At 46.1% G+C, this 14,799-nt stretch overlaps 5 protein-coding genes across 5 annotated transcripts; 2 read left to right on the top strand and 3 right to left on the bottom strand.

Annotated features, from left to right (window-relative positions):
* Positions 1–70: 70 nt before the first annotated feature.
* V8C40DRAFT_262865 (uncharacterized protein) lies at positions 71–5,415 on the bottom strand (the record flags this gene model as incomplete). The annotated part of the gene is made up of 5 exons (XM_083219400.1): positions 71–2,370; positions 2,998–5,021; positions 5,072–5,184; positions 5,245–5,311; positions 5,372–5,415. 5 exons carry the CDS (start codon positions 5,413–5,415, stop codon positions 71–73), a joined length of 4,548 nt encoding a protein of 1,515 aa, XP_083077395.1.
* A 256-nt stretch (positions 5,416–5,671) lies between these two features.
* Positions 5,672–7,237, top strand: V8C40DRAFT_236728 (complex I 30 kDa subunit family protein). Its single transcript, XM_083214105.1, has 2 exons — positions 5,672–6,434; positions 6,489–7,237. The coding sequence occupies exons 1-2, from the start codon at positions 6,071–6,073 to the stop codon at positions 6,995–6,997; spliced, it is 873 nt and encodes a 290-aa protein (XP_083077396.1). The 5' UTR covers positions 5,672–6,070; the 3' UTR covers positions 6,998–7,237.
* A 29-nt stretch (positions 7,238–7,266) lies between these two features.
* On the bottom strand, positions 7,267–11,097 carry V8C40DRAFT_236732 (uncharacterized protein). The gene is made up of 3 exons (XM_083214106.1): positions 10,633–11,097; positions 7,940–10,462; positions 7,267–7,890 (listed from the first exon to the last, which is right to left on the bottom strand). The coding sequence occupies exons 1-3, from the start codon at positions 10,636–10,638 to the stop codon at positions 7,684–7,686; spliced, it is 2,736 nt and encodes a 911-aa protein (XP_083077397.1). The 5' UTR covers positions 10,639–11,097; the 3' UTR covers positions 7,267–7,683.
* Positions 11,098–11,536: 439 nt separating this feature from the next.
* V8C40DRAFT_262868 (peptidylprolyl isomerase RRD1) lies at positions 11,537–12,695 on the top strand (the record flags this gene model as incomplete). The annotated part of the gene is made up of 2 exons (XM_083219401.1): positions 11,537–12,153; positions 12,200–12,695. 2 exons carry the CDS (start codon positions 11,537–11,539, stop codon positions 12,693–12,695), a joined length of 1,113 nt encoding a protein of 370 aa, XP_083077398.1.
* Positions 12,696–12,848: 153 nt separating this feature from the next.
* On the bottom strand, positions 12,849–14,303 carry V8C40DRAFT_236737 (putative peptide hydrolase). The gene is made up of 3 exons (XM_083214107.1): positions 14,173–14,303; positions 13,574–14,102; positions 12,849–13,510 (listed from the first exon to the last, which is right to left on the bottom strand). The coding sequence occupies exons 1-3, from the start codon at positions 14,197–14,199 to the stop codon at positions 12,984–12,986; spliced, it is 1,083 nt and encodes a 360-aa protein (XP_083077399.1). The 5' UTR covers positions 14,200–14,303; the 3' UTR covers positions 12,849–12,983.
* Positions 14,304–14,799: the final 496 nt, after the last annotated feature.

A 14,799-nucleotide genomic window follows, 5' to 3' on the forward strand; every position in this document is an offset into this window, starting at 1 on the left:
ATATACCTAGTAATACATAATAATTCAACAACCTGCTGTTCAAGAGTATACACATATACACATGTGCGCATCAAGCGCCAAGCAAGAGCCTACGGTTCCGCTTAATGACAAGGTTCAGGCCTTTTTCAAGCTTCTCCGTCTCTCTCTTTGCCGCTGTTAACGCTGCCTCGGCATCCTCAACGCTCATCAGGGGCATATTCCCGATTGAACTGGCCGCCGCGCCTTTACCGATCTCGTCAAGTGACATTCCCGGGGCAGCAAAATCCTGTATCGCTCGAGCGCTTTCTGGTGTACTGTAGATGCCCACTCCGGCGGCAGCATCCGGGCCGTAAAAATACGGCGCGAGAGAATTGAGGCTCGCCGAGTCCCGAGTAGAAGATGCCCCCTTTGGGAATCCCATGCTGGTAGCCCCAAGACTGAGCCGAGGTAGTACATACTGATTGATATAACTTAAAGCATCCTCTCGTTGAAGCTTGCCAATGGGATCCTGAGATTGTGGCTGCACGGTAGAGGGGAAAATGTTTGGTCGCCCGTTGGGAACTGCTCGGCCCTTAATAAGTGAGAAAGCTCCGCTGCTTGGCTGATGTCTTGGTGCTACGAACGCAGCAGGATTCTCCGCCGTTGCAGCAATTGCAGTTTGGAGGGCCAAAAAGGTATCCTCTTCTTCTGGTGTCAACCCGCGGATGCAGTCTCCGTGAGGGGTGATCAGCATGCGGCTGCCATCAGTATGGAATTGTTTACGGACAGGCCTTCCGGCTCGCAGTGCTGCAAGATCAGCATCTTGCATCTCACCACATCTGCAAGAGCTCTCCTTGCAGTCTCCCCTTTTGCTTAACTGGTTTAATGAGTTGTGCTCTGGCCTGGATGAATTGCTCGAAACAGGCTTTAACAGCTGCAGTTTATCTGGAGCAGATGTGCAGAGCGACTCTCTGATATCGGCAAAAACGGACGCAGGGCTCGACTGTGGTCTTTCAACAGTTTTATCTGCAGGTTCAGCTGCTTTGGACAATGAAGGTGTCGGCGACGACACGATTGCCTCGTTTACCTCTTTCGCCGAGTTCCTAGTGTCTTGCTTGTCTTTGTTTGTATACCCCCTGCTGTCTGTTTTCAATCTTTCATTGTTGCTATCAACTAATGGCTTTCCATCGTCTTTAGACAGGGGTGTCGCTTCATCCTTCAGCGCTTCTGTGGAAATGGTTGCAGAAGACATGGCATTAACCTCTTTAGCGGGCTTTTCCTTCTTCTGTTTTTTCTTGCGTCCAATGACAGGAGCATGTTCAGCTTCTTCCGTCTTGGGTGTTTCAGCTAGGGTCTTTGTTTCTTGCTTCAACACATCTTTGCGCTGTTTGCGTTGCTGACTCTTCGTGGTACCTCTGATTGGAGCGGTGCCAACCTTGCTTAGGGGAGGGGATCCAGCTCGAGAAATGGAAACCGAGAACGAGGTAACAGAGGCGGTATCACTAATCATTTCGCTGGCTGGTGTGCCAGGTCGGTGTGAATGTCCCGGCTTTCCCACTGCAGGTACGTTGGAAATCGGAAGAGGAGACGGTGAAGCTGGGCGAGTCTCCGTCTTGATTGATGAAGGAACCACTCTTAAAGTTTTGGGTATGCTTCGTGAGGGCGTGGCCACTCCACTGCTGATTGCAGGAGTAGGCAGGGGGGGGAATCTGGAAGCCTCTGCCAATTCATCTACTTTGACAGCCTCTTCTTTGGGTTGAGAGATGAAAGTAGCTCCAAAACCAGGAACCACGGAGCCCAGAGATTTGGCGTCGCCGCCTTGTGTAGGCTGAGATTCATCCGCGTTAATGATATCCCCATGATCTTCATGTACAGTTTCGGAATTTTGATCATTTTGCCTCTTCATCGCCGATATAGTCTTCGATATTATGGTTTTAGGAGTAACCAAACCAGTGTTGGTCCTTGTAGTTTCAATTGTCCTCGGCGCGCCTAAAGCAGGGAAATCTTCTTCTTGAAGTATAGATCCTCTAGCAGAAGTAGGCCAAGGTCCGAGCATCGCAATAGGAGAAGAATCCTTTGCTGCATGAGGTTTGGTGTGGATGTCGACCTCATGGTTGTCGGTACCATCCAACTTTGAAGGTGCCTGAATAGACGAGATTGGGTCATAAATAGAGGCAAAGGTTGAAATGTGAGGCGAGCTTGGAATCAAGTTGGAACGCTGTGACTGTCCCTGCATCAGTACGCCTTTAGAAGTCGAGTGATTGAGGGTATCCGGGTTATCCAAGTAAGAAGCCAGACGACGGGACTGCGCGTTGGTGGCTGATGGAGATGATACCAGGGCCGGTAAGGACTCATCTGAGACCAATGCATCCACTGATAACTCTGCCTCGTCCAGTAAACTAAGATCATGGTCTAAAGAACACATTAGCAATGTGCAATACAATGAGGGCTTAATACAAGGGCAGTGACGGGATAGCGGGCTACGGATTGGGGAGTTTTATAACACAAAGGCAAAAGGAGCCATCCTACGACCTCCATCATCGTCTTCCACGGGGAACAACGAGGGGAAGGTAGAGAAGTTCGGTATTATATATTGCGACCCAAGGAGACACCAATGTTGGTGACTCCGTGCAATCCGTTAACATACAGGAGGACTTGTGTGGAAGACGATGATGGTTTGCCTTACTGGATACTCCTTGCGTCAAACCATAAAACTCGGTCCGTAGGAAGAAAAAGAGAAAAAGATGAAACAAGAAAGGAGGACCACCCTCGCCGGCTTTAATGCAATTGACCGAAAGAAAAAGGAGAAAGAAAAATGAAGTGCTCCTCCAGCCGTTATCGTGGATACACCCGCTGGAATAAGGGTATGCCTCGCGAATCCATAAAAATAGCCCCCAAACTTCAAATGCAGGTCCTCTTGAGCGCCTCTCTAGTACAGTATAAAAATGTGCAATGAATATCAACATATCATGCGATGCCCTTGGTTATGCTACCATCGGGCATAACTGGAATTATACATCATGTTCGGGACATACCCACCTTGGCTCTGGCCGCTGAAAACTCCCTGATTGACTCCGGTGTTGCTTTGCGATTGGTGCTGCATCCTCGCCTGCAGTATACTCGGGTCCGCAAGATCCACTAGACCACTCCCCCCCGAGGAGGAAGTGTTAGCATGTCTATGCTTCTTCCCCTTCTTCTTCTGCTTCGAGCCAAAGTCTTGGAATGCTCCGGGGTGGTTACCGTAGAGCGATGCCAAAAGGCCAGAAGTAGGAGCTGGGGTAGAGGTTGAGGGTGGTGGATACTGATTAGAAAAAGAAGAGATCATGTACTCACGCTTTCCACCATCATGAGGCTGGTTACCACCGCCTCGGCTCCGACTAATTAAACTCTGTAATAAGTCGCCAGGTGTGTCTTTCGTTGCAGGACCAAATGCCGAGCCGCCAAATCCTTGACCAAAAAGGTTTGGCGGTGTGTTTGTGGACTTGAGGCCCGGCGGTGGCGCTGGCATAGAGCTGCCAAAAAAGTGGCTGCTACCTGAGGATTGCAACGAGTTAGATACCATGGATGATTGCTGACCCATGATTCTTTGATTCGTGGCAAATTTGAGATTCGTTGCTGCTGGTGGGCTGTCAGCCATAAAGCCGAATCGGGATGATTGACGATTATGACCTTGATTTTGGAACGTAGCCTGGCTAGATAGGCCCGAAGGGACCTGATCGCTGAACCCTGATTGAGGTCGCAAAGACATCAACTGCGGAGGGGCGACTCCTCGACCCATCTGACTTGTACCTGGATTGAAGTTTGAACCACTAAGAGCAGGACCAAAGAGAGTATCGGCATTGCTTCTTTGAATGGGAGGAAATGAGTTGATATGCCGGTGCTCAAACCCCTGCCCATCACCGATTACATCGCGTTCTTCAGGTTCACCACCAAGAGCAAGGCTCCCGCCTGTCTCTGCCTCGCTTTCCGGTTGAATTTGACCTTCAGTTGCGTTCTTCTGGTCACCACCGATCCGTGCGTCGTCATCCTCACGCATGGCTTTCCGCTTCTTTCCTCCCCGAATATCAAATAGTGGAGGTTCCAATTCGTTGAATTGCGGAGTAACGAGGCTCGTAAATGTACAACTTTGCAACGCCCGTAGAATGGTCGCTAGCGAGCCCTGTGACGGGGGTAGCTGGGGCTCTTCAGCAGGATCTTGATTTGAGATTTTATCATCTTCCGGGGGTTGGGTAGAAGGAGGAGATTCGGTATCTTCCACAGCTTCTTGAGCAACTTCTGTTGTAGTAGGTAATGAGGCTGAAATAGCGGGGCTGGATGGAGCGCCGCTTGTTGCATGGCTACCTCGCCGGCTGCGCTGGGGGTTTCGGGCCCAATTGGCTGAAGAAGGTAAAGCAGAGCCATCCAATCCATAATCCGAGCCATCTTTGCTTGAAGAACGCGCCATGGTCTGCGAAATGGCCGTTAGGGTTGGCTGTGAGGCTTGTTGTCGAGGGGTTGTGCGGAAAGAGCTGTTGTTTCCTCCAGGCAGCGGCCGCTGTGTGTGAATGCTATTCATGGATGACAAATCTTGGCGAGTATAGCTGTCCTCTTCATCGCCCTGTTCATGTAAGAACATACAACCAGGGTTGTTGCATTTCTCGTTCTTGAGCCATGCCGAACAGTATTTCGTCGTCCCATATTGAGCTTTGAGTATTCGGTCGCCGTTTTGTGACCCATGGACAGCTTGGATACACCTGGTTGCTTCATCAGGTTTTTCAAAAGTAACGTAGATGCCTAACGAGTGGTGTTGACCATCCGAACTTTTTCGATTACTAATCGAAATCTTTTGAATAACGCCGTACTGCCCAAAAAACTCGGGCTTTCTAAGCGTCTTAAGGAGTTCGTCTTCACGGACGGTAGGTGCCAGACCTGTAATGTAAACGAGATTCTTCTGCACGACACGTACTCCGATGAGATTTTTGCGATTCTCTTTCTCAGCTTCACGTTTCTGAACCTCCTTCTGGCGCTGTTCCTGAGCTCGCTTGCGTTGATTTTTTTGTATATTTGCACGGAACTCGGCAACCCTAAAAACAGTCAGCTTGAGAAATCCTGATAAGGAAGACAAAGAGCTTACTCCTCTTGTGTTACAACTTTCCACTGGATGGTTTTCTCGTCGTAAGGTCGTCGGCATGCCGGACAAAGACCATTCATATTATTTTTTATATTATTAAAGCAAAACTGGCAGACCTAAAAACGGTTTGTTAGAAGTCTATGCTATTTAGTTTATGGGATCAAAGCGATAGCTACCTGGTAGCCGCAAGGGCAAGGGCGGAAGTTTCGGTCGGACAAATCGAACTCTTCGATGCAAAGAGGGCTGTGACGGCATTAGAGAGTGGCTTCTTCTCAATGAATATCCTCCTCCACGTTCACTTACCAGACATCTTCGTCTTCCTCTATGAAAGAGTCTTGTGGCGCCATGCTTGTGGTAGAGGTATGTTTGCTATCGTTAGATATGGGAAAAAAGAAGAAGGAAAAAAAAAATCGTGGTTGTGCTGGCCAAGTGATTGATAGCTAACTGATGATGTTTGTTCAGAGCGTGGTGTGTGGGACGAGCCAGCCGTTTGGTCCCAAATTCAGCGGGCTCCACAATCACGTGATTCTAGCCTCACCTATTGCGAGGAACAGGTATAAAATCATGACTTGCCAGGATGATTATTAAAGTGCTACACGTGGGAGAGGATGGAAAACGGGTAGGTAGGGTTTCCTCTTATTAATTTACTGCTTCAGACAGTAGTAGGCACTCATTATACAGATACCTAAGTATGCAGCTTAAAAGCCACCTTACAGTCGTACCCAGTACTTTATTTTGTGATTTGATGATGTACAGTAGGGAAACCTAAGATTTACTGTAGGTGAATGCATTGGAGCCTACTACCTACTAGGTACTTGGCTACCAGACACAACATGCTGAGCTGTACAGTGCGAGCTGTGACACGCCATCACTTCTTACGGCAAATCACCGGAGACTCAAACCGAGTTCATGGATCTGAGCTAATTGCTTCATGGAACAATTCGGCTCCCCCACCAGTTCAACCAAGTCTCGCAGCCATTGCATTCCGGCAGACAATTCGCTATGGCAAGCAAGGTCCCATGGAGAGCGACTTTGAGCTCAACTCTTGAGCCTGCAAAGGCCTTGACGCGAGCTCGCGCTGGACAAATCACCAGAGCGATATCAATCTCCTCTCCTCGAATGGTCGCAATGCCCCAGGAGTCCCATAACATGAGAGAAGCCCCGAGAGACGCAATTGGAACCCTCAAAGCGCCCATCGTCAATCCGACAGCCAAATATCAAAGCAAGGCAGACAATCTTCATCGATATGGAACCTGGTTAATGGGATGCCTCCCAAAGTACATCCAGCAATTTTCTGTCTGGAAAGATGAACTCACCATTTACATTTCGCCATCTGGGGTTATCCCGGTCTTTTCTTTCCTAAAGTGTTTGTATACCACTTTCCGCTGCTTTGGCAAAGTCTAACCCTGCATGTCTATAGATAATACGGCTGCAGAATTTACTCAAGTTAGTACTGTTACTGCATGCGACTACCCTACCCGCAGTAATCGATTCGAGGTTGTTTACAACTTGCTCTCCGTTCGATACAACTCTCGCATCCGAGTCAAAACTTACGCCGACGAGTCATCCCCTGTGCCAAGCATCACCAGCCTATTCGGCGGCGCCAACTGGTATGAACGTGAAGTCTACGATCTATACGGCGTCTTCTTTACGGGCCACCCTGATCTGAGACGTATCATGACGGACTATGGATTCGAGGGCCACCCTCTACGAAAAGACTTCCCACTTACGGGATACACCGAGATTCGCTATGACGAGGAGAAGAAACGAATCGTCACCGAGCCACTAGAACTTACCCAAGCTTTTCGAAACTTTGAAGGAGGATCCAGCGCTTGGGAACAAGTTGGGTCAGGCGAAGATCGCAAACCTGAGACCTTCAAACTACCTGCTGCTAAGCCAGAGGAAAAGAAGCCAGAGGAAAAGAAGTAGACACGTTACTTGGAGAGCCACTAAAACAGACACTCATATGTATCATATGGCTAAAATACTTTTTTTGAATTTATTTTCCCCGACCTGATGCTGTGAAACATGAAATTCCTAATTTCCCAGTTCATTGGTGTATAAGTTCATTACTTGAGATCCATGAATAGTTTTTTAGTATGGGCTACAGCTCTTATCATGGCCTACATGTACAGCATCATCCTTCGCCGCAGTGAGGGAAGTTGAGCCTTGAGGAAATCATTATAAGAAATGTTTAACATCGCAGAATAGGGCAAGTGCCTACCCGACTACACAACTATGCTATGCTCATAAACTCCAAATATTGCTGAATGGCTTATCAATGCAAGGGTGCTTCATCTCGTAGTTCCACATTAATATCATCAGAGTGTTTAACAGTCGCGACTTCTAGTCGTTTAATCTATATCCCACAAGAAATGGCCATGGCACCGCTGTCTCAACCCTGCACGCTCCCCATCAACTCCCAATGAAGGAGAACCAAGACGCAACCAAGCTCCTAAAACGCCGTTGTATACTAGATTTCCGCCACCCTCAATCCCACCTCTTCTCTCAAAACAAGACCTACCCGCGGTCGCGCCACAACACGCGCTGAAAATGTTACAAAAAGTGAGGATTACCCGTAAAGCTGAGTAGATGGGCAATCCTGTGGCTAAGCATCACCACACGCCATCCTGGCCAGTGTGTCGATCTGAGACATCGTTTTGATACCGATAATAATCCTTCACCTCCTGGCTATAGCCACCAGAATCGTCATCGCCGTAACCACCATGGCTATCGCGTGTGTGATCATCTTCATATATCTGAGCATCATCCACATACTCGACGGGTTTATCGGAACTGGAATCAGCGTATTGCACTGCCGTCTGAAAGAACTTAGTATGCTTCAAATTTATAGAAAAGGGGGTAACTTACACGATGGTAATTGAAATCGTACTGCTCAAGACTCTGATGTTGATCTTGTTCATCTGCCTCATCCTGTGCATCACGCTGAGCCATGTAGTCTTGTTCTTCCTGCTTACGGCGTGCCTCTTCTTCTAGTCGCTTTTGTTGGGGTGAAACTGGAACGTTCATCTGGGGATGCATAGCTTGAACAATCGCCAAATAGCTATACATAAAGTTGCTCAGAAGCACCTGGCTGTGGAGGGACCGACGAGGGTTTGCTAATTTGATGTGTGCCATTCGATAGATTGCGCGCTCCTCCAGAAGTGGAAAGCGGCTCCAGTTGTAGTCAACATCTGGTTGCAAAGGCTTGTAAGGCACGATGTCTTCTGGAACTTGCAACAGCTGCTGAGATTTTTTGTTCTTTTCTTTCTCTTCTCTTTTCTTGCCACCGCCAAAAATGGAAGAGAACAAACTTCCATCCTTTTCCTTCTTTGAGTCACTTTTGCGATGGCTCTCTTTCTTTCGCTCGTCCGAGAGCTTATTGTCGATGCTTTCCCGGTCAAGGACTAGGCTTTCGCGACCCTTTGTAGCAGTCTTTTCAATTGAAGTTTGGATCACATCCAATCGCACATTATCTTGGGCTTTTTCGGATGCGGATTTATGCTTGGATTTCCTGCTCTCATCTTTCTTTTTGTCCCTATCGTCTGCAACACCTTTGAGCCACTTCCACGCAGAGCCAGACCTCGTGGAATTATGAGAGTCCTCATCCTTATCCCTTTTCGACTTTTTGTCCGATTTTTTATCGTCTCGCGTATGCGCCGGGGTAACGGTTGAGGTATCAGAGCGAATAGCGTTGCCATTTGAAGCGCCGGATTGGACCGGACTCGCAACAGCAGCTGTACTGGTTTGCGCCGCGCTGGGAATTGGCGATTTCGCAGAGCTAGGCGAGCTGTTATCCTCGAAATTCGCATTGCCCGATAAGGAGTGGTAATTCGAGTAGCTAAGTGTATCGTCGCCAATATTATCCGTCGCAGACTCCAATCCGGCCTCTTCTGTCACGGTAACGGCCTGGGATGAAGAACGCTGTGGGAATTTTTCCGGATATCGATTGTCTTGCGAAGCGCTTGCTTCATCTGGGTTGGAGGTATTATTGTTGGATGTAGTAGATTGAGCAGAAGGTAGTCGACCAGAGAACTGTGACGGCCTTGAGGAAGAGGAAGTGTCGAAATCTGTTGACGTTGCGGTCGGTTCTTGTGAAAATCTATCTTGTCTTCGATCTGGCCGGGTAGGCCTTGAGAAATTCTCAGAAGTAGGTTCTGACTGCACTTTAATCAGCGGATATCCCCGAGGAATATCTTCGGCCGCCGGAATAGGTGGCTCTATAGATTCGCCGCTTTGCTGGCGTTGTGCCATCCGCTTCGAAAACGATGTCTTGTCCCCAAATCGCAAGCTCCCTCCTTTGCGATAGGTTGTCCGAGTTGATCTCCGTAATCCGCTACTGGGTGCAACAGGGAGGATAGGCATGTCATCCATCCCAGTCTCTAAACTGCCTGAATAGCTATGGGACTCTTGAGCAAGCCTCTGAACTGCTTTTGAAGGGTCTTTTACTAGCTCATCTAGACTCAGTTCTCGGTCTTGTTGATTACCCTTGAAACCATGTCTCTCTGATCTGTCCATCCCACCAGCGAATCCTTCAGTGGCTCGTTCTTCTGAGTTGTCAATCTGGCGTGAGAGTAGGGACTTCTTTCTCCTTAATGAAGAAGCGTTGATAGGATCCGATTCATTGCCATATTTTTCATCCGAGACGGAAAGAAATGAATCCCCGGATCTCCTCCGTATTGACTGAAGGCGGCTTGCTAGAAAGGTCTTGAACTCGGTTGGAGCAAGCTCTGGGTGTACCCTGGCTGGCACCCAAAGCAATCTCGATGGGTCGTTTTCATCGTCGTCTCCCCTCGGCGCCACAGCCGGCATAGCTGCTAATGACATTGGCGGTATATCTGGATCAATACTGTTGCCCACATCCATAGATAAACGCCTCAGCGCTTGCAAATTGCTCAACTCCTGGGCGATATCATTCGGGTTATCTATATTGGTCAGGGGAAATTGCTGCCCGGGTGTTTGTGTATGAACTTCGCGCAGAGACAGGGTGGGAGATGTCACGGGCATTGTGTGTTGGTCCATTTGATCGCCCCAATGATTGTTTCCTATGGCGAGTCGTATCGGCGAAGTTTTCGAACTACTATTATCATTATGAGTTATAGCTTGTGTGGGCTGATCCGATGCTGGCTGAAGAAAGAGATTTGACGATTTGTTCGAGTGCGAAGGCCTTTCAAGGCGTTGATGTTGTGGTTGGGGTCCTCCTTCTTGATATGCAGGGCCGGGAAGGAAACTCAGCGGGCGACTTGTCTCGGTACTTGAGTCTTCATCTTCATCATAAAGATTGCCGATTGCCTCTGTTACGTGATGACTGGGATCCGAAATTGAGAGTTGGCTCGAGTGGCCACGTCGTGTGGAAAGGGTGCCGGCAACTTCGCCATGAGGTCGAGATGATGTCTATTCGCCGATTTCATTAGCGACGGCTGAAGAATCGAGATCGCTACTACTCTGGTTTTATTGGATCGATTCTAGCCACGGGTACGCTACCGACATGTTCCGTTCTACATTTGAACTCCAGCTCGGTAGCGTCTTCTGCGTTCTGGCACGAAATACACTAGAGAACATACCATCATCGAGGGTGACGTGAGGGCCGTAGGGAGGCGGGACCCCCGGGCAAAAGCCGGTACAGCTATATTATCTGGTTCTAGATAGCAACTTTCGGAGTCTTGGGTTTAGGTTGGTCACGGCAGCCAGATGAGCGAGTAACAAGTTGCAGATTAACCAGCAACAGATGGTGGGCTAAGTAAACACCTCCTGAGCGGGATGTCGTCACGATGTCTACCGCCACATGAGGGCGCCGTATAGAAGATCTCCAGCGTAAAATCAGGGTTTGGTCGAGCGGATGACAAGAAAGGAGGCCGTTATTCATTAGAGATGAACGCGAGTATCTTAAAACGTTATTTCTAGACGATCAGAACATGAGACATAGGAAGGTCGGCGATATGAAGCACATGACAGTTATCGCATCCCTACCTAGAGTCTACTAGGATAGTCCTGAAATGCATGAACGAAATGAAATTTGATTTGTAGCCATTTACAACTGTATACTTAAAGCTATTAAATAAAAGCAAAATTAATAATATTTACATTTATATATTACTATTATATATATTAATAGCGAAAATAATATACAAGTCTATTTTTGTATTTTTTTTAAAAACGTTTATTTAAGTAATTAATTATTTGATTATTCCATTATTTAATTATTTAATTATTTTCATATTTACTAATGTTAATAATATTAACATTAATATATAAATATATGCATCTAAATTATTTTAAATTAAACAAAAGATATACATACTAGTTGTACTCCGTATTTATTGACTGTGTCTAAAAATAGTCATGATAGTCACACTGGTTCCAGCTGCTTCGCTATCCTAGGACGGTTCTAAGACAATTTATCAGTTCGCGACCGAAGTACACTGCTTTACGGCGCTCACCATAAAAAATCTAGACATCTCTTTTAAAATGTCACATGTTCAGAATTGGACGTCTCTTCGTGTTATCGACCCGTCTTCCCCCCCTGTCTTCCAAACACCGGTCAAACGCATTCATCAGACGGATGATGTGCGCAGATTCCTTGTCAGCGAAGCCTATCGCGATATCGGCATCTTTATTCTCCAGCTCAATCACGCCCTTTGCCCTCGACAACCAAATGGCGATTCAGTTCCGTCTGTATTTCCTTTGAGTTCTAGATCTACCACGACGGCCTCTATCCAATCATGTCAAGCGCTACTATCTCGCATCCAGAAGCTCATAGGCAACGCACCACCAGATCCTGGGTCTCAAAGATTTGGAAACGTGAGCTTCCGTAAATGGTTTCAGCTATTGAATAATGAACTGGACGATTTTCTCGATCATGGGTTGCTTGGAGAAACTCTACGAATAGGCAATGGGCATGCCAAAAACGAAGTGGCAAGCTACTTACTCGGAGCGTTTGGCAGCCCACAGCGCCTAGACTATGGGACCGGTCATGAGCTCAACTTTATTGCTTTCATTGGCTGTCTATGGATGCTAGGGCATTTTAAGGACGGCATACAAGGTGGTGATATTGAGAGGGAGATTGTGCTCTTGGTCATCAAACCGTAAGTAACAAGAACATGAGGTACTCGCATAAACTCACTACGTTAGGTATCTCGACATCGTAAGGCAGCTCATAACGACATACACTCTTGAGCCAGCAGGATCCCATGGTGTATGGGGTCTGGATGACCATTCGTTTATTCCATATATTTTCGGATCTGCGCAGCTTACTCGCCCAATTAGCAGCGAGCTTGATCCGATGCCCATTGAAGGCTCTGTACGGGGCGCACCAAAACCAAGCGATGTTACCAACCCAGGCATTGTTGAAGACTTGAGGCAAACCAATATGTACTTCTCAGCCGTTGCGTTCATCAATGACGTAAAAAAGGGGCCATTCTGGGAGCACAGTCCCATGCTGTTTGATATTTCCGGCATAAAAGACGGATGGGGGAAAATTAATAAAGGTATGATCAAGATGTTCAATGCTGAGGTTTTGTCAAAATTCCCAGTCATTCAGCATTTCCCATTCGGTTCGCTTTTCGCCTGGGATGAGAATAGGCAGGCTCTGGACCAAGATCTTCGCAGAGAAAACAGGACCACATAATCAACTGAACTGAATGCTTGCCTGCCGATCTACTATACGAAAGGGGTACATCGTCGCAACAGACATTACTCGCCGAATGAGGCGTGTTACAAATAATGGCGAATCAAGCTAATGAAGCAAGAAGAAGAAGAAGAAGAAGAAGAGCCATATTGTGGCAATAATGAGACGCTTAATATACTCATGAGCGTCTGTAATCAACTCGTGTTTGCTGAAGCAGGGCGAATGCATACTAGGTCTGTCCCTATCATGATCTACCGATGCTTTGTTATAGCCTTGTGGCGGCAATCGTCAACTGAAGAAATCCGTTATCTTCTTGACGCCTGGGGGGCCTGGCTTAACCTGTCTCCTTTTTGACGTAGGGCTAGAAACGTCGGAGATCTTGTGCTTTTTGTTGGTCTCTGCTCTTTCAACAGGACTGAGCTTGGCATTGGTAATACTGGTATCTTGATTACCCTCGTTTTCATGCTTACCCATCCCAGTCGGTTTTTTTGGCTCCGAATTTTGAGAGGTGCTGGAGAAAAACCGGGCTATATCACGCCCATTGCCTTTGTCATTCAATGGTAAGATGAAGGATGGCGAGCTACGACCAACTTTTCCAACGTCCTTACATACTGGGTACACCTCTAGGTCTCCTTCGTAGGGCTTCAATAGGGACTGTAGATCATGGGTCCATCGAGTTTGCTGTGGATTTAGCCACTGTCGAAAGTTCTTGGAGTCAGCATCAAAGATAACCGGCATGCGGTTGTGCAGAAATCGGAGCTGTTGGTTTGAACTGGTTGTGATGATCGAATACGTATAACGCTTGTCTCCAGTGTCTTCGACAGTAGAGTAAGGCCAGTAGTTAGTTGCCAAGTTCTCACAAACATGCAGGCTCATACCTTCATGCTTAATAGCGTCCCAGAGGCCAGCAAAGCACATTAAGCGGCCATCTCGGCGCTTTACAAAATGCGGGACTTTCTCCTTGGGGCTCACATGAAGCCACTCGAAGAACCCCTGAGCTACAACGATACATCTTTTACGGGTTTTCATTGACTGCCACATGCCACCGGGTGTCCTCAGAGAATCATCTCTGCAGTTGATGGCCTTTGGAGTCGAGGTAGCATTCTTACTTGACCATGAAGGTACAATTCCCCAGTTCATTGATTGAAGTTTGAACTCGACTTCCTCGCCACCATGCTCCTGTGGGTCCTTTTTCGTTTGGTGGGATTCGCAGTCTGGGGTACTCATATGAGAGTCATTGGGTGTCGGCTGTGTGCCGCGGTGATGTGCACCGGCCGTACAAACAACGCCATTAGAACCAGGAGCAAAGTTATACGATTGATGGGGAGCCTCAGAGCCCTCATCATCAGGAGCATCCGCTATTGGAATGCCATCATCTTCCAGCATCTGGCGAATTAAAGACGGAGACTAAGCCATTAGCGATGTTCTACTTAGCATAGTATGTAGAAAGAGTTTACTCCTGGTGCTATTAACTTACAATTGCCAACGAGTATCGACCACACATGGAGAAGGTTTAAAGTGCTATGAGATATTGAAATATAGAGTAAATGATGGGTTTCTTTAGTAAGTTGACTAGTAGGCAGGGGAATGAGGCCTACCCTTCCTTGCCTTTCCTAGTAGAGATATAGTATTATAAGTATAATTTATATTTTATATAAATATATATTTTTTTAGTTTTTACTTTAAGGTATTATTATAATATAACTTTTATTTTATTTTTAATAATAATAATAATAATAATAATAATAATAAAATTTTAAAATTAAAAAAAACTTTATATAAATTAAAATTTATCTTAAGTATAAGAAAAAAATTACTTAAAAAAACTAATTATAAAAAAACTTTTATATTATTTTATTTTTTCTAAAGTAAAAAAAAAATAAACTACTTAAAAAAATTAATTATAAAAAACTTTTATATATATAATTTTTAATAAATTATTTTATTAGTTTTTTTAATAATTTTTTTAATATTTTTACTTAATTTAAGGTTTTTAGTATTTTTTAATTAATTTAGCTTATATTTTACTTAATTTAACTTTATTTTTTTTTTAAATTTTTAATTATAAATTTAATTATAAATTTAATTATTTATTTAATTATTT

This window comes from Trichoderma camerunense (genome assembly GCF_050948025.1).
Source record: "Trichoderma camerunense strain CBS 138272 chromosome Unknown V8C40scaffold_3, whole genome shotgun sequence".
NCBI lineage: Eukaryota > Fungi > Ascomycota > Sordariomycetes > Hypocreales > Hypocreaceae > Trichoderma > Trichoderma camerunense.